General features: G+C 37.4%; 1 protein-coding gene across 1 annotated transcript; it reads left to right on the top strand.

Annotated features, from left to right (window-relative positions):
* The first annotated feature begins 10667 nt into the window (after positions 1 to 10667).
* On the top strand, positions 10668 to 27615 carry ATF3 (activating transcription factor 3). Its single transcript, XM_032216799.1, is given in 6 exon segments — positions 10668 to 10935; positions 20004 to 20212; positions 20215 to 20246; positions 22158 to 22264; positions 23456 to 23565; positions 23568 to 27615. Coding segments are annotated over 5 exon segments (540 nt in total). The 5' UTR covers positions 10668 to 10935; positions 20004 to 20007; the 3' UTR covers positions 23654 to 27615.
* Positions 27616 to 27754: the final 139 nt, after the last annotated feature.

The raw sequence follows: 27754 nt of genomic DNA, 5'->3' as shown, positions 1-27754 counted from the left end.
GTTTGAAAAAAAATGTGTACAAATGATCAACATGTAATTGCTAAAATGTTTTTTATTGAAATTTGAAACAGAAGAAGAAGTCAAAGAATATATGACACAGTGAGCTACAATTTTTGGTTATAATATACAGATGGAATAATGGGAAAATATGTGGAAAGGATTGAAATTTACACTACATTAAAATATTTTTTAATAAAATAAAGTAACTTTAGTATACACTACCAGATACATTATCTTCAGATTTATACTGTAAAAGTGAATAACAAGAAGTGACATTTTTTCATGTTTGGTGAACATGTAAAAAGTTGGATACAAATCTATGGAATTTTATTTTTGTACACAATAACTGAAGCAAGATTATTGCATGCACAAAGATAGAAAAAATCAGCATTACTGTACCCCCAATGGAGGAATGGTTGGTGAAAAAGATGGAAATTGCTAAGATGATTAAATTAACCTCTTTGATCAGAGAAAAGAGAATTAACTACATTTATTGCCAACTGCAAACTCTTTATAGACTTTGAAACATAAAAACTGAATTATAGTTTATGGTTTTGATGATTAGACAGGATAGATTACAGAAAGAATAGAGTTAAGTTGTATCCACATAGAAAAGCTTATAATTGCGCCTAGATAACTGCAATTATATAAAGAAGCTATTTTGTATCATTTTTCTTTTACTCTTTTACTCTCTGTACTCTGTTTTGCTTTTTCTTGTTCTTATATTAGTTGGTAATTTTTATATTCTTTTCAAAAATTATTTACATTTTTAAATTTAATATATTCACTGCAGAAAATGGGAGGATGACTGTTGTTGGTATGTTTGCAATAGCTCTTTACAACATTAAGAATAAGATAGAAAAGATGCTTTTGATGCTGATTTTCTTTCATGGTGTAATTATTCGGTTTTGATTCTCTCTTGTTTTTCTAGTACTTACTTCTATTTTCTTTCTCCTTAAAAATTCCAACAAATCTGCTAAAATGAGAAAGAACAATATCTTTTGAAGCATAGCAACCACCCATCACTTACCATTTCATAAAAATCCCTATCAATCATTATTACATACCCTAATTGAAAAATATTATACTGTATTACAATAGCAGTTCAAAGACCCCTTTCCCCTATATGTTCATCTCTCCCTGTGCTGAGCCTTCCACAACCGATGGTATACTATAATTTCCATTTTTCCATGAAAGTTTAAACCTATGCCATGTAGTTCTTATTTCTACAAAAACTTATTTAGGAATGTGCGGTTTTTGAAATTAATTCTGCAAAAAAACAGAGAGAAAAATATTCTCATTTGTTTTGGTTTTTCATGACAACACAATCTCATTCCTGTCTACAATGAATTTATTTCTAGGCAAATTGGATATACGATTATAGCCCTAATATTCTTAATATATTCATTGTATTATAAAAGTTCCATTAATAGGTTTTACTATTTGCTGATAACTTCACTACAATACTGAAGTCATCCTCATATTCTATTATAAGAAGCAAACTGATTAACATATGATCAAAATCTGCATGATAATAGGCTTCTTGAAACTTTTGAGACTAGAACTAAGCTATTTAGTTGGTCGCTTTCTCTTGAAACTCAGAAAATCTCTTCCCCTAATTCAAGTATAAACATTATACTATATATAGCAGTGATGATGAGCCTTTTTGGCACTGAGTGCACAAACTGAAATGCACGTGCATATGAGCACATGCACATGCCGGAGAACCTGGAGACCAGCTGGCCAGTGTGCATGCCTGGTTTTGGGGCATTTTTAAAGCTGTTTTTTGGGCCGTTTTCTGGTGCTCCAGCACCCAAAGACCAACAGGCCATGCCAGAAACCAAAAGAGCAGTTGGCAATGGCACACCTGCCCCAGATAAGACTCTGCGTGCCACCTCTGGCATATGTGCCATAGGTTCGCCATCACGGATATATATAGCATTATAGGCCAATGCATTCCATCTCATTTTACTATAGTTGTAACTTGGTTAACTCCATGTTCATTCTAATTAACTGGCTTTCCTCCTAGCAAAAAGTAGCACAGGGTTTGCTTCTGTCAATTCACAGCATGCAATAAGAGAAAGAAAATTTGCAACTTTGTCCAAACATGTCAATAAGTAAGCAAGTAAATAAATAAAAGCAATTACATTTAAATCTGAGTCATTTAGACATCTATTTCAGGATTATTTAAATTTCTTCTAAGTACTGAATATAAGTACTCTTTAACCTGAGGAAATGTGATGCTTCTCATAACTAGCACATTGTCTACTATTCTGAAACCGCATATGGACTTTGATATAAATTGTATTGTGCAAAAACTTGATTCATAAACACACTTTAGCCAGATTACAGATAATCCTTGGATTATGATAGGAATTGGGACTGGCATTTCCATTACTAAGCAATGCGGTTGTAAAGCATGACATTGTGTGACTATATTACTTAGTGATGGCAAACCCACAGTTCAAGCTGCCAGCATAAACCCAGGACCATGTGGTTACATGTGGGTCTTCAGGTGCTGCAGGGGTGCCATGGGCAGGTCCTTTGAATGTGCACATGCCGTGGGGGGTGCTGTGGGAAAGTGCCCTATAGTGTAGAGAGGTGCATACGTACAGGAGTGGGAGGGAGTTGCTATGGAGCATGTGCAGGTAAAAAAGCAGCAAGAATCAGAGTGACTTCGGATTTCCTATTGGTGTCTCCACTGTCTTTCCTTGTGGAAGCCCGCAGGGAATGTTAGAAATTGCAGTCACATGACTGTGCGGTTCCACCACAAAACCGCGGTCGACTAAAGCGCGCTCGATGAAACCCCGTACCTGATGTCATCACAGCGCGACGAAAAAAGCACGCTGTGAGCGGTAAAGCTAAAATTAACCCGTAAACCTAAACCTAACCCCCCCGAAACCTAACCCTAAACCTAACCCTAACCCTTAACCTAACCCTAAACCTAACCCTTAACCTAACGCTAAACCTAACGCTAACCCTTAACCTAACCCTAAACCTAACCCTAACGCTTAACCTAACCCTAACCCTAACCCTAAACCTAACCCTTACCTTAACGTGAATCGGCTTGCTTTAAAAGCACTTTTAAAAGTGCCCTTTTTTCTCCGCGGTCGTATTTGTCGCGCTGCTGATGACGTCAGGACGCGCTTTAATTGGGCGCGCTTTAGTGGACCGCGGTTTTGTCGTGCCATGGACTGTGCAGACTCTGTGATGGCTGCAACTTTATAGATGGCCATAAGTCAATTGTTCAGTGCCATCATAACTTGAATGGTCATAAGTTGAAGACTACTAGTAATATCAGGGAATGTTAGAAATTGCAGTCACATGACTGTGCAGACTCTGTGATGGCTGCAACTTTATAGATGGCCATAAGTCAATTGATCAGTGCCATCATAACTTGAATGGTCATAAGTTGAAGACTACTGGTAATATCAACTTCAGGGGAAAACTAATTTTCAACTTTTGATCCTTTAAGCCGAGGTGTCAAGGTCAGCACCTTTTGCATTGTACACATTGATAAGAGGAGCCTTTGAAGCAGCCTTGATAATAGGACCTTCAGGGTATAGTAAAAAAAGTTAAGAGGGTGGCCATTCGGGTGCAATCATACATAAAACAGGCAGAATTTGTATTATCATGGTTTCCATCTTGACTTATTTTATCACAACCTTCAAGCACCAAGTATATCAGGAGATTCAAGAAGTTCAAATGAGTATAAAGATTTATTATAAGCTTAAGCTCTCTACGAGAATCTAAGTGGTCAAGGGAAATGAGCGGGAATTAAAAAGGCATTCAAAGTGGGTTGGAGTTAGATCTCTTGTGGGCATGCAGGGACTCATGAATGATGATGCATTTGACCCCTTCCTCAGGCTCAGCCTCTTAAACAGCCTTCAGATACCTCTGCATATGTCTATTTAAACTAGCATTCAATCTCTCTTCTGGATGGCAGAGTACTTCTATGGCTTGAAGGAGAGTTTGGTTTCATAATCTTTTACTATGAAACACCAGAGTTTAGTGCTTGGATATCCTGCCCTTATATTTTTAATTGTTATATTATTTTATTTTTAAAAGAGATTCCAAAATGGTTTTCCAACAGTAAAAATGATCTATAAAATGATCTATAATTAGCACACAATGGTAATATTAAACAAGGTTAACGAATACAAATATGATTTCATTATTTATGAGTCCAAATATTATACTGGAAGGGGGACTTTGATACCATTTCCCACATATAAATATATAAAATATATTATATAAATATGAATATGAAAAAAAACAAAGCAGGATCTCCGGTGATGATCTTAGTCACTAATTTTGTCTGTACTAGTGAAGATGGTTTGTCAAAGATTCTGGTGTCAAGTTGTTCAGACTTGTATATGTCAAGTCAGATTTTGACCTGTCTTTGTAGCTAATTGATAGCCAGTATGGTTGTTTTAGCAACATTCAGGCATGCACATTGCCTTGTGATGCTCAGCCACTTGATTGTTTCATTTTGTACCAACTTTAGGAATACTATGTTAGAGTTGCAAAAATCTGGATGACCACTGTCATCTTTTAACATTTTGCTGCCATCTACTAGTTGTCCATATTTTTGCAGACTATAGTAGATATAGTAGCCCAATCACTTCTAGTTCCTGGACCAGACTCTAGAATAACTCTGGATAAAATACCTTATGGTAATTTAAATGGGAGGTTATCAGTAGGTGAAAACCACAGCTAGTTTGCCCACGTCAATACCAGTTGAATATTTGAAGCCATCTATTATAAACCTATAAAAGTCACTTAATTGCCATTAACAATGAGGAGTCTAGGAAAATTCTCAAGACATGTAATTGTTCTATCCAAAGGAACACAACCCTATTTAGAATATAAATTCTTCAACTCCCATGCCTTAGAAACACATCCACAAGATTCATCTATTTTCAATTTTGAACAGTCTGCACTAGGAGTTGGAGTCCATCAGCTCTAAGGTTTGTGTAAGAATTTTGTAGCTATGAATTCATCCCTAACCATGTTTTCTTGTCTTCCCTTAGTTCCCTTTCCTTTTTGTGTTTTTGGATTTTGTGTTTTGTTATGTGCAGCTAGTAATTTCTAATATTTACCAGTTGAGCTATTTCTTCACACTGTTGCTCCAGGAACAAACACAATACAACAGTATATCATGTTATTATTGTCTTACATTTTGATATGCATCTTTGAAGTATATGTTTCATACTTATTTTTCCTCAAAATGATTATGTTCTTTTTTTTGTACTATAGAGCTGCAAGACAACTTTCTGTATCGGGGTGGGGGGATGATCTGTTTCTCTAAATCCATCCAAAAATCAGAGCAATTGATCATCTCATGGATGGTGAAGGTCTACCATAAGATCAACACCAATAAGAGTTGTACAGGTCTGGATGCATGAATATATTGTTAATGAGATACCAGAAGGTGATCTGGACACGCAACCTGAAAGATTAAAGGATCCAGAGATTGACTTTCTGGGATCCAGAGATTGACTTTCTCAGTAGTGGCCATCTTCCTCTGGAACAGTCTGCTCCCCACAATTAGATGTACCTTTACCCTCTTTTGGAAAATGAGAAAAAAAACAGTTGTCTACTAGGTAACAGCTTACAGTATTTATAATTTTAAATACTTTATTTATTGGGTTTAGGGTTGAATTTCATAATTTTATGAATGCTTGTTCATGTTGTAAACTGCCTAGAATCAGAATAGAAAGCACATACACTTTGATAAATAAAATATATAAATAATCAAACATCTTGAATAATTTCTTTTGAAGAAAATGAGTAATGAGTTTCTGCTCTTCTGAGATTCTAGGGTGTGTCTTCAATATTGTTTGTTGTGGGGAACCTGCAACCATGGTTCAGTAGTCTAATCATATACTGTTTTTAGAAAGTCTCCTGTTCAATTACTTCATTATCCCAGGAAAGGCTGGGAAATTTTTCTTTTGAAAACTTGGAGAGTTGCTCCTAGTCATCTTAAACAATACTGAGTTAGAACAATAGTCTGAGTTGGTTACATTCTTAGTAGGTTAAGACCTATTAAGATGATAAATTGAAAAGAGCTTGGAAAGGGGTTAGGAAAGAGTTAGGAAAGGGGATTATGATTTGAGAACTATATATCAACTACATTCTTGATTTTTTGATTTCATTTATTTTGTCAAGCAAAACTCTATAATCAATAAAAATTACAGTGGAAATTATTTGTTCTTTAACAATGCACAGAAAGAGTGGATGCTTTGGGAACGCAAGATTATACTTTATGTACTTATGTATTTTATGTCCCAAATGTACTTAATCAAAATTAAGTTTAACTGAATGTTGAATAATACTTTATAAAGAAAGTTTAGGCTTGCTTCCTTAGGCAGCAGTTTTATTTACAGGAGAATTCAGTGAAAATCAGTATGATTCATTTATAAATAAATCAGGTTTAGGATCATCAGATGGATGAAATAGAATAAGTTAAATATATATCAAGAGTTATAAACAGAGAAAAAGTTATACCTTGTATTAAGTAACTAGTATAAGTTTGCAAACAATCTAATTCTGGAGAAGCCTTGATACAGAATGAAAATTTATTTATTATAACTATATATAATTAGATATGCAACTTAATATTTATCTTTATTTCCATTCTCCTTGACAAATAAGGCTGTCATACATCAATACCAGTAGTAGATATAATAAATGAGCCATATATATATATATATATATATATATATATATATATATATATATATATATATATATATATATATATATATATATATTTATTCTAGGATCAAAATAATAATTTGATTTACCATATTATTTTAAGCTACATTTTCCTTAAGTGGGAGAATTCTTAAAGTGTTCAAACCTAAATAAATAAATCAGACAAAACATATGTATCTCTTTTTATTAGAATATGAAAAATTCAATCATGGAACATAGAAGAGCTAACCAAAACCATGGTGTTTCTCCAATTGTCACCACTACATGTAGCCTTCAGTTCCAGGTAATAATTTATTTGAATTATGTATCACAATAATTTAGTCTATTTTATATCTTTTTTAATGGAAAATATAAAACTCCTTTAAATGTTATTTGTAAAGCTGGCAAAAAAATGTCAAAACTAGCCCATTCACAAGACTGGCATATATATATTAACGCAACTCAGTGAGCATGTCCTCAGCTACATTTTGTGGATATACTGGTTTTTGTTATTGTTGGTGGGGTTTTCTTAACTAACTTTTTTGTTAGCCATCAAGAATCAGTTTCAAGGACAGCCATATATATTGACTAACAATTAAACATTGTACACCAGTTTCAATCCTATCATGATTTTAACGTTTTAGCCTATAAAATGCACATTACCGAAGAGCACAAGTATGGCAGCCATTTTAAAATACAAGGTACAGACAAAGCAATGTAATATGTCAAAGGCACAGAATGCCAAAAGCAATATAGGAGCCATTAATAATGTCATCTATACTTACAAATGTTATAAATAACTATATGAAAATGACCTCAATGAAAAACCAGCTTTTGGATGCAATTCTGTCTGTACTTATAGAGGTTGTCATAGAAATTATACATAAACTTTCAGTGCAACCTGCAGAATCTCCAATTGAAACCAATGAGTGAAACCAACTTACATTTATTTCATTTGAAAAGGTCTCTTCTATACAATACAATAGCAGAGTTGGAAGAGACCTTGGAGGTCTTCTAGTCCAACCCCTTGCCTAGGCAAAAAACCCTATACCATTTCAGACAAATGTCTATCCAACATCTTCTTAAAGACTTCCAGTGTTGGGGCATTCACAACTTCTGGAGGCAAGCTGTTCCAATAATTAATTGTTCTGTCAGGAAATTTCTCCTCAGTTCTTAGTTGCTTCTCTCCTTGATTAGTTTCCATCCATTGCTTCATGTTCTACCCTCAGGTGCCTTGGAAAATAGTTTGACTCCCTCTTCTTTGTGGCAACCCATGAGATATTGGAACACTGCTATCATGTCTCCCCTAGTCCTTCTTTCTATTAAACTAGACATACCCAGTTCCTGCAACCGTTCTTCATATGTTTTAGTCTCCAGTCCCCTAATCTCTTTGTTGCTCTTCTCTCCACTCTTTCTAGAGTCTCCACATCTTTTCTACATCGTGGTGACCAAAACTGAATGCAGTATTCCAAGTGTGGCCTTACCAAGGCCTTATAAAGTGGTATTAACACTTCACGTCATCTTGATTCTATCCCTCTGTTTATGTAGCCTAGAACTGTGTTGGCTTTTTTTGGCAGCTGCTGCACACTGCTGGCTCATATTTAAATGGTTGTTCACTAGGACTTCAAGATCCCTTTGACAGTTACTACTTTTGAGCAAGGTACCACCTATACTGTACCTGTACATTTCGTTTTTGTTGCCTAAATGTAGAACCTTACTCTTTTCACCATTGAATTTCATTTTATTAGATAGTGCCTATGTTCAAGTTTGTCAAAATCCTTCTGTATCTTTAGCCTATCTTCTGGGTGTTGGCTATTCTTGCCAGCTTGGTGTCATCTGCAAATTTGATGAGTTCCCCATTTATTCCCTCATCCAAATCATTGATGAAGATGTTGAAGAGTACTGGCCCAAAACAAACAGAGCCTTGGGGTACTCCACTGCATACTTCCCTCCATGAAGATTATAAGAGTGATTAGTATTTGGAGCTAGACAGTGGTGGGATTCAAAATTTTACTAGCGGTTCTGTGGGTGTGGCTTGGTAGGCGTGGCAAGGAAAGGATACTGTAAAATATCCAGTGTCCCTGCTCCAGGGAAGGTTGTTGCAAAAATCCCCATTTCCTCCGATCAGCTGGAACTCGGGAGGCAGAGAATAGATGGGGGACCAGCCAGAGGTGGTATTTACTGGTTCTCCGAACTACTCAAAGTCTGCTACCGGTTCTCCAGAATTGGTCAGAACCTGCTGAATACCACCTATGGAGCCAGCCCTCAATGCCTTTAGAGAGCTTTAGGTTGAGGCCTTTGAGTTTATCCTCTTGGAAACATGCATGGCAAGTCCAAGACTTCCATTTAACTCAGTGGAAGACTAGCTAATGGTATCCACTTTGCAAATAAAATAGGGGGTCCTGGGAGAATACTCTCATTTTTGAAGCAGAGTTACCCAGAAATAACTCTATTAAAGTGAAGGCAGCCAACCAATGAGGAAAGAGAAAAAGGCAACCCGAAAACTTCTCCAGTACTTTTTGCAAGAGTTCCCACGAGGTACGTTTTGACCTGCACGCGCCCTTTGCTCCACTCACACGGAAATACGTCAGCGCATCACTTCCAGCCAACCTACGTCCTCGTTTATTCTCGTAGTGCTGCAAGAAAATGGAGAGGAGAAGTATCGAAATTGTCTTCCTCGTGTCGCTCTCCCAACCTGCAGTAGTTGGGTGGAAAATCATTTGAAAGTGTGTGTGTGTGGGGGGGGTGTGTGCTTGACATGTCCATGTATTCAAAGCAGGTCGCTCAAATATTCTCAGACGGGAATTTTGTTTTCAGAACATTCCCGGAGAGGTTGAACTGAGATAGGGTTAGATATCATTCAGATTGAAATAATGGCTTTTAAGAATGGTGCGCGAAGTTTTTGGCTGCAATGCGAGGCTGAGAATCTTGTTAAAATTATGGGACTTTATGAACACATATAGTTAAGAAAGGATCCGGCAACAGCCTTCTCTTTGTCCAGGACTCAAAGGCAGATTTAACTGGAGGGTTTTTTTGTACGGACATTCTTAATAAAAACCAGGCAAGATAGAAATATCGGGTAATACACGGGTAGACCATTTCATATGGTAGGAAAGTGGAGTGGGAAAACCATTGGAAAGAATTGGGAGGGGGAGAGAGAGAGAGAGAGAATTCAATCTGGGTAAAAGAAAAAGGCGGGGACTTTAGAATGATTTTAAAAACAATTTGGCCGGTCGTAGCTGTGGAGTGGATATAGCGCGCGCGAAGGGAGCTCCAACTTCTGATCGCTACTGCTTCCACAAACCATTTTCTTAGGGCAGGATGAGAGTGACTCGTGATAGTTACGCCTTGAAAAGTGTGGCTTTGAATGACTCAGGTGTATGATTTTATTACACAACCCCATACAAAAAAGCGGCGAATCTAAGAACGGAGATGCTTTATTATTCGATAAGGCGGTGGAGATGATCAGGAAACTCGTCTTAATCTTTCTCGCGCGCGTAAATACCCAGCCTGGCTCCAGGGACCTCAAAGGAAGAAGGGACAGTCCCCTCTGCTCCCTTTTAAGTAGCGGCACAAACTGGCAAAGTATCATCTCCGGGGCTTCCTTTCGGTCGCCTAACTGAAGAAGAGGGCGAGACACCCCCCCTCCAGCCTCTCCGAGGTCTCTGCCGCCCTCCTCCCCAAATGCTCCTCGCCCCCTCCGCTCTTTGCGGAGAGATGCCAGCGATCAGAACCCTTTGCCCCATGAGCGACCCCCTCCACTCCGAAGGGTGGCGCTTCTGGCCGGCGGCTTCTTAAGGCAGCATGGAGCGGGCGCCCTCTCCCTCGCCCGGAGAGCGGGGAAGGCCTTGCATCACTCGGAGACCCCGCCCCCGCGGTCCTGGCTCCGCCCTCTCACCGAGGATTCTTAGCATGACATCACCCTCAACTCGCAACCAGGGTGAATAGCAGCGCCGTCCGCTGGCTATATAAAGGGGGTGATGCAACCGCGCGGCGAGCCAGAGCTTCGAGGAGGCGCTCAGAGCCAGGGAGTCTCAGCGACGAGCGTTGCCAGCCAGGATCGGGGAACGACGGCGGCGGCGGCACCTCTTCTACTTTGCCTGGAGTCCCGACAACACACATTTCGTAAAGCCCACTCTCACGGTTGCGAGTTCGCACTCCCTTGCATTTGCCGTTTCACTTTCTTGTGTAGTTCTTTGAAGAAGGAAGGCGCGTAGAAGAACTGGATTAAAGCAGGTAGGGAGAGAGCGAGATACCGGGGAAGAGTGGGGGCAAACGAAGGCTAAAGTCCAGGGGGTGAGTGGGTAAAAGGTCTTTGGTTTTTTTTTGTCCAGCTGTTATGATGGGATATTAGTAAGGGAGGAAAGGTGCTTACAAATTCTCGTCCTTCCATCTCTTTCGTTCTAGTCATGCGTGGGTTATTTTGGGTGCTTTAGACAGGACGAAGACGGGGATGAAAAAAAGTTCTGATCAGAGAAATTAAAGAGATTTCACTGTTGGCAAAACTGACGAAGTGAAATCAAAACAAAAAAAAAATCGGGCAATTTCTCTTTCCCTTTGAAATCAGACCAACTGAAAGTAAAAGTTCATTCATCCGAATGAAACTTGGAGCGCTCCTTAACAGGCACGCCTAAGAAAGAGAAACTCCCAGTTCGTTTCCTCGTTCTGGACTCTGGTGCTTTGCTGGTTGCTGTTTTGTAGTTCTGACGATGGTCAGGGTTTTTTTCCTTCAGGGTGGGGTGGGGGGGTGGGGAGGTTAGGATGAAAGAAAACCACCTTTCTCCCTACCGCGCGCTCCAGAAGCTACAGGTCCAGCTTGACACGCTGAGACCATCTGTGTAAAAACAAGCGTAGAAAAAGCTGTTGCGGCTAGTTGTTTAAGGTCATCCTCAACATTGTCGTTTCCAACATGTTTCCGATGGTTTCTAGACCAAATAATAATCAGATGACTGTATCATTCACTCGGTTACGGGAAACTGCGGGGAAGCGGGACGACAACATTCAAAGTTTAACTTTGTTAGCTGCTGATACCTTCGGTCACCGGTAGATGGCGAGCTGGATGGTGGCGAGCATCGCCTCTGCTCTGAGCAGGATGCTCCGGTTTGAAACTGTCAGTTTTGTTTTCGTACACATTATTATAATGCGAGGGACGGTACTTTTTAGGTGTGTGAAATTATCTGCATATTCTTTCCTGGAAACTTGTGACCTATCATCCAAAAGCAAATGCAAAATTAATAGTCAATAATAAAATATTCCGAGTGCCAGGTAAAAAAAAAAAAAAAAGCTAAACTTTTTCACATCAGAAATTAATCTGGTTTTCTTCATTTTTTTGATCTGGGTGGACAGACATTTCCTTCACCTATTACTTATTGATTAATTGTTCAATTTATTCACAATATTTCTTGCTTGGCCCAAAGCTCTCAAAAGAGCTATTGTTCAATAACTGGAAGTCCAAAGTCCTTACAGATTTACTCCACATTATCTGGAGTCTACCACTCAGTGTATCTTATGGTCATTCCAGGTGTTAACGCAGCTCAGTTTGAAATTATATCACGTAAAGCACAGGTAGTCCTCAAAGTATGAATATTTAGCCCAACATTTCTGTTGATAAGTGTCAGGTATTGAGGATTTAATAGCTGCCAGTTGATGTAAGGTTGGAAGCTGTAATTGTAAGCTGATGCAATGAGGGTGATGCAATGAGGTGTCTATACATATAGGTGACCATTAGAGGGCGTTTCTCTCTTGTCGTGTATCTCATTTGTCTCCTGTGTCCATAGCTAATGGTAAGGAATTTATCTACCATGTGCATGTCTGATATATTTATATATAAATCACTATTAATTGTCTAAAGGCTCACGCTGCCAAACTCTGACAATAAGTGATTTTTGCTTCCATTTTATGACCTTTCTTGCCACAGTTGTTAAGTGAATTACTACTGTTGTTAAATTAGTAACATGTTGTTCAGTGATCTGGCTTCCCCATTGACTTTGCTGATCAGGACGGTGGCGAAATGGGGATCACATCTCTCTGGGACACTGCAACTATCAAAGATATGAGTCAATTGCCAATTGTTTGGATTTTGATCACATGACCGCAGGGATGCTGCAACCGTCTTAAGTGTGAAAAATGGTTATGAGTCACTTTTTTTCAGTCCACTTGTAACTTCGAATACTCACTAAATGAACTGTTATAATTGAGGATTACCTGTAATTCAACCCAGCTATTTACTTCATAGCAGGCTTTCTGATAGCAGCTGCAGGTTGATTTCAGGATTTCAACGTAGAGATGATGTTCAGGACCTTTGCGAATTAGATTTCTGTGTCTTCCATGCCTATGTTGTGGGAGGGGAGAGAGGCAGTAATAGATCTGCTATTGGATATGTTGACCAGAAATTAGGATAATAAAGTCCAAGATAAGCAAGGATCCAAAGTTGGAAAAGATGACACAGATAAATATTAACAGCAATTGCTTGCTTTTACTGAAGTGATCTTGTAAAAGGGTAGAAGGAAAATATCTAAATCTGTCAATTTTATTTATATGAAGATGAGTCATTAGTAAATCTAGGATTTATTCCAACCTAAGCTTGGAAGTAAGTCTCACTGAATTAAATGGGATTTATTCCTATAGCTAAGTCTGTGTAGCATGGCTGCCCAGAAAGCCAGTGTAGTGAGCTTTCTTGGAACCAAGCCCATGAACTTCATAAGAAGCTTCATAATTCACAAGAAGTATTTATAGGAGGATACAGCAAAAATCTGCATAATTTGCTTCAGAAGTAAGAACCAAAGTGTTCATTATCAATGAGTTGGTAGCACCTTGGTTCTTTTCTGCATATATATATATATATATATATATATATATATATATATATATATATATATATATATATGCATAAACATATACTTTTTAAAAAGGCAATAAATAAAAATATATAAGTAAAATAATAAATGAAAATATCAGAACACATTTATTCAAAATTCCAAATCAGTCAGTAGGGATTATTCTCAAGTAAATGTCCACATAGAATTCTCCAAAATTCATTGTAAAAATGTTATTAGCAGCAAAATAAACTGCTGTACATGGAGCAAATGATGGTTAGTCAAAAATATGATTGAAGGGTATACCTGTTTTCACATATAGAACAGTACTTTATTGAAGAAAATGCTATACTTTTCTCCAACTTTCCAACCTAAGCAGGATTAAATAAGGACACTTGTGAAAAATAATCACAGTGACCAGTTTCTGGTGTCATATCAATCACATTTCACCATTTCAACAAGTAGTAATGTTCAAAACACTGGTTAAATGTGACCAGATTGCAGTGTAAATGTCTTAAAAGGTCAAAATAATTCAGGGTGATTATAAATTTTAATTATGTTATAATTGTTAAAGTTTATCATTTGCTTCACAGGTCGTATGGCATCAATAAGGAGAAGGAAGATATTCAGGGAAAAAGCTAAAGCTACATTTTTAATTAAGAACAGTAATTTAGTTTTGATAAAAATAAGGGTGAAGAATCAGGTCAGGTGGCTTACCTTAAAGGTCTGAATGCAAACCATGTTAGCTAAATGTGATCCAGCTTTTAAAGCTTCTGAGAACGGAAGAGAATAAACAACTTTGCGGGTTTTAGTAAAATGAGATTTAAATTTAATTAATAATATTCTATTTAATATAAAATAGAACAGAAATGGGACCTAATACAAATAACGATTGTACCAGTGTTTAACAACTGTAAGCAATGTGGGCTTCAACTCCCACGAGTCCCCAGCCACAGTTTTCTAAGTTAACAAACATTATATGTATATATAGTCCCCAGCCACACCTTTAAAAGATATTCCATTCCATCTCTCCACCCAGTTTTCTACCTCCTGGCCTCCTTCCCTCCCATCATTCCATGGTCATGGAGCCAATCCAATTCTCACTGAGCTGTTAAGAGTTTCTTTTCCCTCTTTTCCCTTAACATTTGTTCCTTCTGCAAACATTGCACTTTACCCAGAACTTGTGCTGGCCGCCTCCTTGCACATGGTTACATCATGTTGGTTCCATGGTGTATGCCTGGAAAGTGATGTTGTTTTCATGTATATAAAATTCACTTAACTGTAACTCCTGAACACAGTTTCAGAAACATAATAACTTTTGCATCAGAATGCCCACGTGCGACTATTATTTGATTGGCTTTCGAGAAAACTCAAGAGTGTCTTTGTTGAACACTGTTAAAAGTCTGAGTTAATTGACTCAGACTGAAAGAAATGAGAGACAAAGGATTTTCTACTTGCTATAGGAGAGAAATAAACATTCCTTAGTCCCCTCTCCCCATAATACCTAACCCCTGAAATGACATCCTACCCTGTTGTTTGTTTTATTTGTAGGATTATATTGGTTTTTTCTGGATGTTCCCCTATTGTGTGGGCTGCATTGTTTTAAATGTTATATATTGTAGGCTGCTCAGAGTCACAAGTGATCAGGCAGTCTATACATTGAATAAATATAAATAAACAACAAATAAATAAATAAACAATTTGTCATGGGGCTGATTCTAAAGCAGTGATGTGACACAGTAGGGCCCTTTGATATGCCTAATTCCCAAAACTGATTTCATTTCTTTATTAGAAGACATAAAGTGATGAAGACAAAGTGAAGACCTTTTGATGTACAGAGTTAACAATCTTTGAATCATTTAGGCTTCCTTAATTTGAACTCCTTCATATGTGTTGATCTACAGTTTCTACCAACCCTGACCAATATAGAAAGGTGGCCTAAATTCCCTAATGACTTGTCCATTAAAATTTTACTTTAAATGCTAATTTTACCTGCTTCCCTCCCCAACTTTGTTTTAAAGTGTGGGGAGGCAATTGACAAAGATATTAGGGCCTTTTAACATTTCAAATATAGGTTTGGCATATCAGATATACTTACAATAATTTGGAAGTAAAACTATGGCATGGCTGTAAATAATTATTCAATGTATTTGTGTGATTGCAATGCCTTGCAAAAGTTAGGAAATATCCAGATTCCTGGTATATAAAGTGTACTGTTTGTTTCTGTAACTTCTTTGACAGATACAGTATAAGGTTCTGTATTGGTTTGGATATTTCTATAATCTATAGCAGTGATGGTTAACCTTTTCAGCACTGAGTGCTGAACCTGGGCGTATGTGCTGGAACCAGAAGAGAGCAGATGGCTGGTGCGCATGAGCACAATGGAACCCGGAAGAGAAGCTGACAACGGTGCCCGTGCCCGCAGAGAGGGCTCTGGCACATGTGCGATAGGTTCACCATCACAGTTCTATAGAGTGAGTGTAATGTATGTGACAGTTGTTTAAGTAATGATACTACCAATGAAGACATTCAAACCAAAAAAAACCTGGTAGATTGTTCAAATGAAGGTTGGAAACAGAATTAAGAAACTCCAGTCCCTGCTTATTCAGTATAAACATTATTGAATAGTATAATTATCTCAGAATAACAGGATTGGAAGAGAGATCTTATAGGTCTTCTAATCCAACCCTGCTCAAGCTGGAAACCCTATGCCCATGATGGTGAACCTATGGCACGCGTGCTGGAAGTGACACATAGACCATCTCTCTGGCATGCCAACCGTCGCCCGTTTGCTGTTCCAGGTTCCGGCATACACATGCACGCTGGCCAGCTGGTCTTTGCATGCATGGGAGTGCCAGAAACCAGAAGAGTAGTCCACAGCATGCATGCGCACTCGGGGAACTGCTTTTCCGGTTTCTGGTGCTCCTGCGTGTGCATGCCGGGAGCTTCTCTCCCTGTTTCTGGCTATCCCCCTGCAGGCGTGTGCGCACTCCCGTTTCAGCACTCGGTGCTGAAAAGATCACCAACACTGCCCTACACCATTTCAGACAAATGATTGTCCAGTCACTTTGCTTCCTTATCACAATGTTCTCACCATGTGATTGTAGAGGCATGCCATTCCCCCCTCCTGAACCAGAATGTATCCTTACTGCACATTCAGCTCTGCTATCCATACAAATACCAAATAACAGAGTTAGGAGAGACCTTGGAGGTTCTTTTAGTCAAAACCCCTGCTCAAGCAGGAGACTCTATACCATTCTGGACAAATATCTGTCTGGTTTCTTCCTGAAAACCTCCAGTATAGAGCACACACAACTTCTGAAGGCAAGTCATTCAACTGATTAATTCCACTGTCAGGAAATTTCTCCTTAGTTCTAGTTCCTTGATTAGTTACTATCCATTGCTCCTTGACCTGCCTTCAGGTTCTTTGTGGAATGACCCCCTCTTCTCTTTGGCAGCCCCTTAAATATTGGGACACTGCTATCATGTTACGCCTAATGCCATCTCTGGGGTGATGCCATCTCTGGGGTACATCAAATGCCTTTCTTTCTTTCCACCATCCATGATAAAACCTGGAGTTGTAGTAGACATACAAAAAGGCCAGTGTCAATGTGCAGGACTCAATACATCTTGGAAATCTTCCCTGATTCAGGAGGTGCTATACCAAATTTGAGATGTGAGAGCCTAGTTTGGGTTACTAATTAATGAGAAAAGATTGGTGACTTCAACCCACCATCTGAAACACAGCTGAGAATGTGGTCAAATGCAGTGTGTTGCTGGGATGGCATTAACTATAGCCTTGAAGTTGTAGTAATTCTCTCGAAAGTGCTGTTGTAGTGGGATAATTCTCAGCTGTTTCTCTAGCACAAGATTGATGTAATGAGACCCTGGCTAGTCCCCAAACTCCCAAGAATAGTGATGAACCCAACAATACAGTAATAGCAATATAAGGAATGAACACCAGGAAATGACATTCGTACGGAAACATCTATAAACCGCAGTTAATTATGAGACCTGCATACGTGCATGCGTCCCTGCATAAAGTTAGTTACCCATTCTTTATAGGAAGTAAATAAATAAATTCTTGGTGTGTCAGCATCCGTTTTTTGAATTTTATAAGACAGGTTCCTATCCCTATAAAGCTAAACAGATATGCTTTTTCTGTATATCCCATCCAGAATTATATACGCTTTATGATAACGAAAGATGCACATGCATCACACTGTTTTTTTAAACAACTGTGACTAATGCTAGAAGCAGCTTATTATTGCCATCTGAGTTGAAGGTTTAAATAATAAACCCGAGGATTGTAAACCTTTGTTGGCTTGGTATTTTCTGTCTCTTGAAACCATTAAGGAGTACCAGGATTTTGAGCTGTGACTCATGGTTTAGGGGATTTCTTAGCAAATTACATATTTTGTCTCAAGATCTATGTAAATTACAATTCCAGGAACATTCCTCTGATGAACAAGAGATCTGAAACCATTGGACTTTCTACTTTTCTTATTTGAAGTTAGGTCTATACACCATTATATTGTTACAACAGAATGGGGCAAGTGGTGCAAAGATTAATATAGATACTCTCTATTGTCAAATGCTTACATGTCTTTTTCAAGCAGCAAAGCATGTGTCCATATCATGGTGAGATACATATTTAATTGTAGTGGAGATGCTTTCTATGTTAGCTTCTGGTGTGTGTATTTGAAGCCTAGAAATTGTGTGGACGTAATACAAGCATTAAAGAAGTAAATACAGACTGCAAGTCTTTATTTTATTTCATAAATAAATTTGGACTTGATTTGAATTTGATCTTTAACATACCACTTTAAATAAAACAATCAATACTGTGTGTTTGTTCATAATTGGACTTGTCAAACTCTAACTATTACCTGAAATTGCAAAAGATAGTGCATGAACTAAATTTTATTTAACAGCTTATTGGATTTGCTTGTGTATATAAATTCTAAAGGCAATAATTGGTTTATCTATTGTGAATTGTAATATGCTGTGATTATACGGTACTTACTATGCAATATAGATTTTCTTGCCTACTTAAGGAGACAAATAAATAATTCTGCCCTTATAGGTCTCAAATATCTATTTCCCAATAAAGAGTAAGGAAAAGGAAGATGGTTGATTTTATGTGTGGAAGGCATACATTGTTTTTTTTAAAAACACCTCATTCCAAACTACTTGACTATTCACTGCAGTGATTTGGTGTATTTAAAATTCATAGACAACATAGGTATAAGATAATTTCATGTGCAGATTCTAACTACTAAACAGGAGTATATCTAAACAGTGTATCTAAACAGGAGACAGGAATATTAATTAGAAATCAGTTGTTTGAATTATTGCACAAGTACTCATTCACTTACATTTTTCAATGCTCAGTATTCCTTAACCCAGGGATGTCAAATTGGCTGCCTGCGGGCCAGATGTGTCATTTGTAGGCCACTCCCACAGCTCCAGGAATGGGAAAAACATCACGTGATATGGGGAAAACATCACGTGGCAAGTTTAACATTCATGCCTAAACCAGTGCTATTATTAAAAATTATTTATACTCAATATTTTCATTTAGTAAGATTGCTACCTGATGGTTTTGTGAAATATCCCCTCAATTTCTAGTTGAATTAAATACAGTTAATTCCAACCTACAACCACAATTGAGCTCAAAATTTCTGTTGCTAAGTGAGATAGTTAAGTGATCCCCCCCACCCCATTTTACAACCTTTCTTGCCATAGCTGTTAAGTGAATCACAGCAGTTAAGTTAGTAACATGGCTGTTAAATGAATTTGGCTTCCTCATTGATTTTGTTTGACAAAAGATCGCAAAATGTTGATTACATGACCCAAGACACGGCAACTGTGATAAAGATGAATCAATCGCCAAGCCTCTGAATTTGGATCACATGATTGTGGGGCAGCCGCAATGATTGCAAGTGTGAAAAATGATAATAAGTCACTTTTTTCAGTGCCGATGTAATATGGTCACTAACAAATTGTCATAAGTCGAAGACTAACTGTGTGGTGGTGATAATGATGATGGGGGTAGTGGCTGCCTTATGGTATAGCATCCCTCTGAGATCTAGGCAGCCCCAACCATGTTAGCCCTCTGGAAAGCCTTTAAGAGCTCATTTTACACTTAGTACTGGGGCTAGGTTATTAGTTGAGCCCAACATGATTGAATGAGTCTCAGCTTTATCATAATACGGTTTTACTAGGTTTTTTTTTTAGGTTTTGCATTGGGCATAAGCTGCTCATAGTTACAAGACTGAGATGGGTAGCTATATAAATACAATAAATGAATAGATGCTTTTGTGCATATGAATATAATTGTTCTATCCAGTCATGAGCCAGAATCTTATTATTTAGTGACTGGTTTTCTGAATTTTGTATTAACCATGCTGTAACCTATATATATATATATATTTGCTTCATCAAACTTCAGAAAAATTCATTCTTCTCTCTCTTGTTCCCATGCAGCAAAATGATGCTCCAGCACCTGGGCCAGGTGTCTGCTTCAGAAGTCAGTGCTTCTGCAATTATTCCATGCCTGTCTCCTCCAGTTTCCCTGGGCTTTGAAGATTTCGCAAATCTGACCCCATTGGTGAAAGAGGAATTAAAATTTGCCATCCAGAATAGGTGCCTTTCTCAGAGGATGCCCTCCACCTTGGATACAGTCATGGTTTCTGATATTCTAATGAAACATCTGTTTTAAAAAGAGAGGTACTTTATTTTTATTTTTAAGCTATGTTCAACTACCACTTTCTAGTAGGCTTTCTAAAAACAGAGAAGGTATTCCCTCTCTATTATTATTATGATAATTATTATCATTTTAATAGTAATTTAATTAAACTTATCACAGTATAAATACAAATGAAATAGTTAGAAAATGGGGAAGGGGAAGGAGGAAAAGTGTAAAGGGGAAAAAGAAAGAAAACGAAGTATTGATTTCTGACTCTTTTTATGGTAGTGGAATAAAATATTACAGCCTCAACTTTTTATTTTTACATATTTAATATATATTAGCCATTTCTATAACAACAAGCTTATCTAATCAGCAAAACCCAAAATAAAAGTTTGATTCCCCCCCATTTCAACACAAGATCCAGAAGCAATTTCCAAGTAGAAACAAAGTTGGATGTGTTCTTTTCTTTGATTAGAGCACGGGTCTCAAACTCACCGTATCACGATGCTGTCGCATGATGTTTTCCGATATTGTTTCCCCTTTGCGGAGCTGGCGTGGTCCTAGCCTGTGCGTGACACATCAGGCCTGTGGGCTGCCAGTTTAACACCCCGGATTAGAGCATTTAATTTAGCCATCTCTGCTAGTTCCATCAGTTTTTCCATCCATTATCATCATTACATCATTACATAAATCAGAATGTTTATTATTATAAAGTTATTAACAACAGTGACTTTCTCTTGAATCAAAATTGACTCCACTTGATTAGATGAAAGTAGTACTACTGCCTTCTCCCAGAAGACAGACTAGGTAGTAGGTAGGTAGGTAGGATGGTAGACAGACAGACAGACAGACAGATTTCCCAATCTAATATACAGCTTTGGGGTTCCCTAATTATTTTCCATACAATAACTAATGAGATCCAAATCTGTTTGTGTAGATATCCTATCTAACCATGATGGCATCAAAATGATAAAGTAGTGAAGCCACACACTAGAACATAAAGTGCAAAGTTTGTCTCATAATAATTTTTGACACTTGCTACCTTCCTGGACACCTATACCTGCTTAGCTTTCAAGATCAGACAAAGTTGGGTAGGTGCTGCCACCTGTTGTGACAAACTGGTTAGTCCCTTTGGCATTTGCATTAATGATCTTCATGTGCTCAAATGGGAATGCCTTCATCAAAGACAAGCAATATTGGAAATGTAGTCTGAATCTGGAAAGCATCAGGAAAAGGAAGGCTCCTGTAACTGTTACTGGTTTTATAGTTATGCAGTATAATACACTTCATACATTCCTGGGTCACATGCTTTTCAGAAAGGACTATATCACAATGTAATCCATTTTGCACATAGAAATTCTTCATTCCCTGGCATCTTTTTTTAAAAAAAGGTAATGAAAAATATATCCGCATGAAACTTTAATGGACTTACTTCCTACTCTTTTTCTCTCTATGATAAGAAAAGACATTCCATTCTGCTCAGAGTCATCATTTTTAGCATTCTAGGTTGTAAGATTGTGCTTTGGCGGGGTATGGTTTCTGAAGAGGAACCTTATTAGGACTTAAACCTGTTTAGAGAAGAAAATTCAGAATGAACATATCCTTTTTAGTAGATCAGATAAATCCAAGTATATTTGATATTATTTGGAAACTGTTAGGGAAGTTGCATCAAGATTTTCTGACTTACCGTACACCAACCTTTTCTGAGGTTTTCTGACGTACCGTACTCAACCTCTCATGTTCCCATGATCTCTTAAACATGTCAGAAAACTTCTATTCTGTTTCATACAAGGTTAAAGGGCCAAACTAACCAGTTAGTCATTTGGTTGGCAATGAACAAATCAGACTTGCTGCTATTATAACATCTGTAGGAAACAAAGATTTTCTTTCTTCTACACCTTTGCCCCCTTTTTGACTCATCCAATCCTAATCTCTTTGGATTCTATTAGTGTGCACCCCAAGAAGATGAAAGGAAAAAACGTCGGAGAGAAAGAAATAAGATTGCAGCAGCAAAATGTCGAAACAAAAGAAGGAAAAAACAGAATGCCTACAGAAAGTAAGTTAACCGATACTTTCTAATTAACGTTTTCTAAATATAACACATCTATGTAAGTGAAAAGGTCCTTAAAATTTCATGGATAAAATAACTGTGAAGAGTTTCACTGTGAGTTGCTGATTAATTGTAACATTGGTTAACTTGTTAAAGGTGAAATAATTCAGGCTCATCTATCTGGAGAGAAAATGTAAAATCTTACACTAAAGCTTGAGAAGTGTTTTAGAAGTGATTAATTAATTAAGGTCTCTAACCCAATATAATGGAAAATCATTTCTTTTAAAATTTAAACAATTTTCAAGACATATTCAAAAAGATCAAGCGACTATTCACTGTACTTATGGTTGAATACAGTAGCAGAAAGCTATATTTTTTCTCCAAAGTAACTGATCTTTAAAATGGGTGCCTTCCATCCATCCTTCCTTCCTCTGGTTGTGTTGGACTGCATCTCTTATATTCCCCAGCTCTCTCAAAAATTAATAGAGAGCACCAGATTGCAGAAAATGGAGATAGCAAGTGATAATAATAGAAAATTTATCTATTCATTAAATGTATATCTTCCTTCTCCTTTGGATTGCCTCCCTTAGTTGTTTTCCCAGCTCACCTACCCTACAGTTTGAGATATAGTGACTGAACTATAAATGATCAGAGGGTTGGACTAGAAGACTCCCAAGGTCCATTCCAACCCTACTATTCTGTGTTCTGTATTATAATTACCATTATTTCTACTCCCTTGAACCATTGTACCATAAGACAGCAATTTGTTTGGTTGAGTTGGAGCTGCAACTTCAAGAAACAGAAGATTCTTGTGGGAAATTTAAAATTGGAAGAGTAAAAGATATACTGTGGATAGGAGGATAATAGGTAAAAGGAGTATGAAAAGGAATGAGAGGGCATTTAAGGTATATGAAAAATGTACTGGATAGTCTGAACATGGGGGAAGTGAATAATTTTAGCTGCAGAATTCTGCATAGAGATCAAAAGATTAAAGCTGATATTCAAAGGCAAAAAGATACACAAAGGAAGCCATCATAATCATCTATGTAACCTTGATAGAAAATGGGTTTCCATAGCTTATTTCCCAGTACATGTTGTCATGTGAATGAGTCCTAAGCTACATGTTTTTTTGTTTTGTTTTTCACTTGTATTTTTAAAACTTCCACCTCTATGTTTACATCTTTCTTTTGTTACCAGGAATCAGAAAAAAACTGGAAACAATCATGCAGAACTGAAAGCTCAGATTGAAGAGTTGAAAAATGAGAAGCAGCACTTGATCTACATGCTCAACCTACATAGACCCACCTGTATGTCCGTGCCCAGAATGGTAGGACCCCAGAGGATGACAGGAACCTTTTCATTCAGCAGATCAAAGAGGGAACCTTGCAAGGCTAAACGATAATGAGGCAGTGCCTCAATGTTCTTTAACCATGCGTCTTACCATTAAACAACAACTTGCCATCCCAAGTAAGAAGCCATGCTGAAATTTCAGCATTTGTGACCTCCATTTACTCAGAGAAGATGGATCTGACATGATTTTGCTGAGAAGAAAGGACTATGGTAGCTTAGCTCCAGCTTTCCCAAGCAAAGACTCAGTTGGGTGGAAGGGAGCCACAGCCTTTCCTCCAGTCTAACCAGTGCCACACTTGCTATCATAGAAGCAATATGGCTTTACACTTGTTAAACTCCTGCTGGCATGCAGTTGCAATGTTTCTGGTAGGGTTCGAAGGGCTCTCTATGATGCACATCTGATGGATTGGTCAAGCTGAAAGGATTCCACTCACTAGATAGGGAATGTAGGTGGACTGGATTGTGTTTTTGTTTGTTTGTTTTATACTTTCCAAGAAAAGAGGTTAGCAACTTCCAGAACGCTGTTTTCAGTTCCAAAAGGCATTGCAATATAATGGGAATTGCTCCTGTTTCTACAACTAGTACAAGATTTAACTTGGGCACTGCACTTTGTTAAAAAATGTTTTCATAAAAGCCCTTCTGTGGGTTTTTGATGACTCAACTTAGAGGTGGTTGTGGGACAATGTTGACAAGCTTAAGGGTATTGCAGAATTGCTCACTGAATTAAGACTCAATATATCAACTGGAGCATTACCACTCTTGGCTTACTTTAAGAAGGGGGAATGTCCCTTTCAAAACTCAATTGATGAGTCACATGCAGTATTCAAAAGACCTTTATACACTCATGGTATAATCACTAGAGATGTAAATTGTATGCCTTCCTGACTTGTGATTTATCTTGTCCTTGATCTTCATTTTACAAATGTTTTTTTGGCACAATCTTTCTCAGAATCAGAGAATGTAATTGCTGGCAATTTACAAATATTGATTTATATGTAGACATTGATTAAGTGAAAACATTGTCCACTAATGAAGGTTCTGGCTTTTGCTAGGAAGAAAAAGTACAGTAAAGGTGGGTCTGTGGTTTGGATTTGTTTGATGGAATGTTTCACATCACAAAAGCAATGCTCTTCTTTTCATGAGGCAAGGTGACACAATTCTCTTGTGAGTCTGGATTTGGAGTTGTCTTGAATCTTTACGTGGCAGATTCATGAATCAGAAGAGACTTTTGAGTCAGCTTCTGCAGCACCAGAAGAAGCTTGTACATGCACATAAATGTCCTTTCATCTAATGAACCTGTCAGAGAAAATAGTCAAAACCAATAAAATGATGTAACATGGCCCTTTTGCTTTTAAAAATGGGTCAGGGGATGCCACTTAAAGGTATATTTTACTGACAGTATCCCTTTGAAGGACTGGTGAGGAAGTAGCCGAAGAACCTTGACTACTTAAGAACTTCAAGTAAGCCCAGGAGATACTTCTTTCATCATTTTGTAAAGTAGTAAGAAGCTAGTATTGGAGCTTCCCAGTTGTATTTAAGCCAGCTGCTGAGTCTCAATCCATGTTGGGCTGATATATGGACAACAAATTGTCCATTAGAATTATGGAAGCATACCTTAAAACCAGCATTGGCCTTCCATATAATCAAAAGTAAACGTTAAACACTGGCAATGTTAACGTTTAGCTTAAACTTCTTACAGTGTTCTTCTGCAGGTCATTCTCTAGATATGTACCAGTAGTAGCTAAATTCTCCGAATTCCCAACCAGCATGATCAAGAGGACAATGTACATTAGGCATTATGGGAATATTTCTTTCGGATGACCAATGTATTATTTCTAAGGTTCTTTTACCTGGGAAGTGCTATGATTGTATTATCTTTACTGTTTTCAGATGGAGGAATGACTGTCTTAGAGTAATGTTTCTCAATCTTGGCAGCTTTATGAAGAGTAGACTTCAACTCCAGAACTCTGGAAGTTGAAGTCCACCTTTCTTAAAAACTTTCAAGGTTGAGAAACACTGGTTTAGAATGAAACATATGGTGAAATGTTAGGAAGCTGTAATAGATGAAGTTGTAATTTGATCTGGGAGATATTGTCCTGATGAAATATAGCAACAAAGGAGCTGGGGAGGAGAATGGTCCCACCTTTTACTCCTTCACACACTCTTGGTTAAAACTGAATGCAGAAGGTTAAATCAGGGACATCTTGCATAAGAAGCAGATGCAATGATTCCTCCCTTATTCCCAATAGATTTTGTCACAAATGAACCTTCTGGTTGAAGTCCTGACTGGGATAAACCCCAAGCCAATTGTCTACACATATGACTAATTTCAACAGTGACAATCATTGTTATGCAGAAGTGATGGAAGGGAGGATTAATTCCGGATATGATATGCCTTGTTCAAAAGGCCAGCCTCAGTTCCCAGGCTTTTCAGTGAGGATCTCTGTATATTCCTAAACAGAACAAGAATATTGTGTCTCGGATTTTAACAATTCATATTTATATAAAGAATAAAATTGAATCAGGAAGTCTGTACAATGTTGATTATCATTTTAGATCTCAAATTCTGGAAAATTGAAGGGTTTGTTTTCAAAACTTACATTCTTCTTTACAAATTTCAAAATAATACAAAAACAAAATTACAAAAATGAACAAAAGTTCAAATGTGTTTATGAAATAGGTTATAGAATTTAAATTGGAGGACTCAAGTTTTTAATTCTGCAATTTTTGCTCTGGAAAAAACTTGATTTAAAAAAATGGCACATACTTAAAAAAATGCTTTATCTTCTAGGTATATTAACGTTTTGCATATTTAGTTTTGAGATCTATTTTCTTTAATGACAGAATTGAAGCAGTAGATTACATACCTTGCAAAAAGAATACTTTGTCCAAGTATTACCTCTGTTAAAATTCATATGCATGTACAACCTTAAACAGCAACATCAAAATGTAGACTCTCAGTCTCGACTAGCTTATTTCTTATCTCACACTACTTTTACATTCTGCAATAGAAGTATTGATATGCTTTCAATAATCTGGATATATTGTTATGTCCTTTACATTACTATGTTCCAAATACATACTGGTATATATTTCATGTAACCAAAATACAAGGAAATGGGCCAAAATCTGTCTCTTTAGAGAAATATTTTTTCTTCCAGCATCCAAAATTGCTTTTTCTGAAGGTTTTTTATCACCATATTTGACAATATATCTCAGTGGCCTTTGGATATTAATTCATTGACTAAACTTTATAAGGAGGGTATTATATAACTGCTAACTTCTAGCAGCTGAGTAAATTGGGTTTATTTAACAATGATTCTATGGACCACTGCAGTTATATATGATTATACAGTGGTGGGATTCAGCCAGTTCAGACCACTTGGGAGAACTGGCTGTTGGAAGAAATCATTAGGGCAGAGAACCGGTTGTTAAATTATTTGAATCTGACCACTGATTATACAGCATGTAACCTTCTGTAACTGTTGTTGTCTCTAAAGCATTCATTCAAGGTAGATGCTGTGAACTGGATCCAAAATGAAAAGTGGAAGGAAATATAGCTTGTGCTTCAAAGGGCACAGAAGAATATCCCAATAGACTTCATTATTAGTGTAACATGTTCCTTGCTTAAGTGAAAGTTGTCCTCAACATGAAAGTTGAGAAACATGACCAAGAACAAATAGAATCAGTCACTTTAAAAAAGGAGGTCTGGAAATTATCCATACCCAATTAATCCTCAAGCAGCAAACCAAGCTACTACATGAAGGAATTAGTTCAAGTCCTCCCCATTCCAATGAGATGTACTGTATTATTACTTACATGCTAGGAATGATTTCCAAATGTGTATTTCTGCATATAAATTTGCATATATGTCAGCCAATCTTGTAAGCTCCTTTGCACTTTTTCTTGTTTATTTGGGTGGGAGTTGATATATTTGCTTTGATGAATCTTCTTGTCATCCTAGTCCAGTTTTCACAATTACAGTTTATTTCTACTTTGGAAGAACATCTCAGGATTTGCTTTCATTTTGTTTAATTAATGATCTAGGATCTCAAAAGATATATGGAGTAGACCTTTGTAAGCAGAAGATAGCTTCCACTTATCCAAAGACTCTGAGTTCAAAGCCCTTCTCAAGATAATAAAAGT

Source organism: Thamnophis elegans, chromosome 4, assembly GCF_009769535.1.
Source record: "Thamnophis elegans isolate rThaEle1 chromosome 4, rThaEle1.pri, whole genome shotgun sequence".
Lineage (NCBI taxonomy): Eukaryota > Metazoa > Chordata > Lepidosauria > Squamata > Colubridae > Thamnophis > Thamnophis elegans.
Note: the sequence above shows the minus strand (reverse complement) of the source record. Positions and strands in the feature narration are given on the sequence as shown.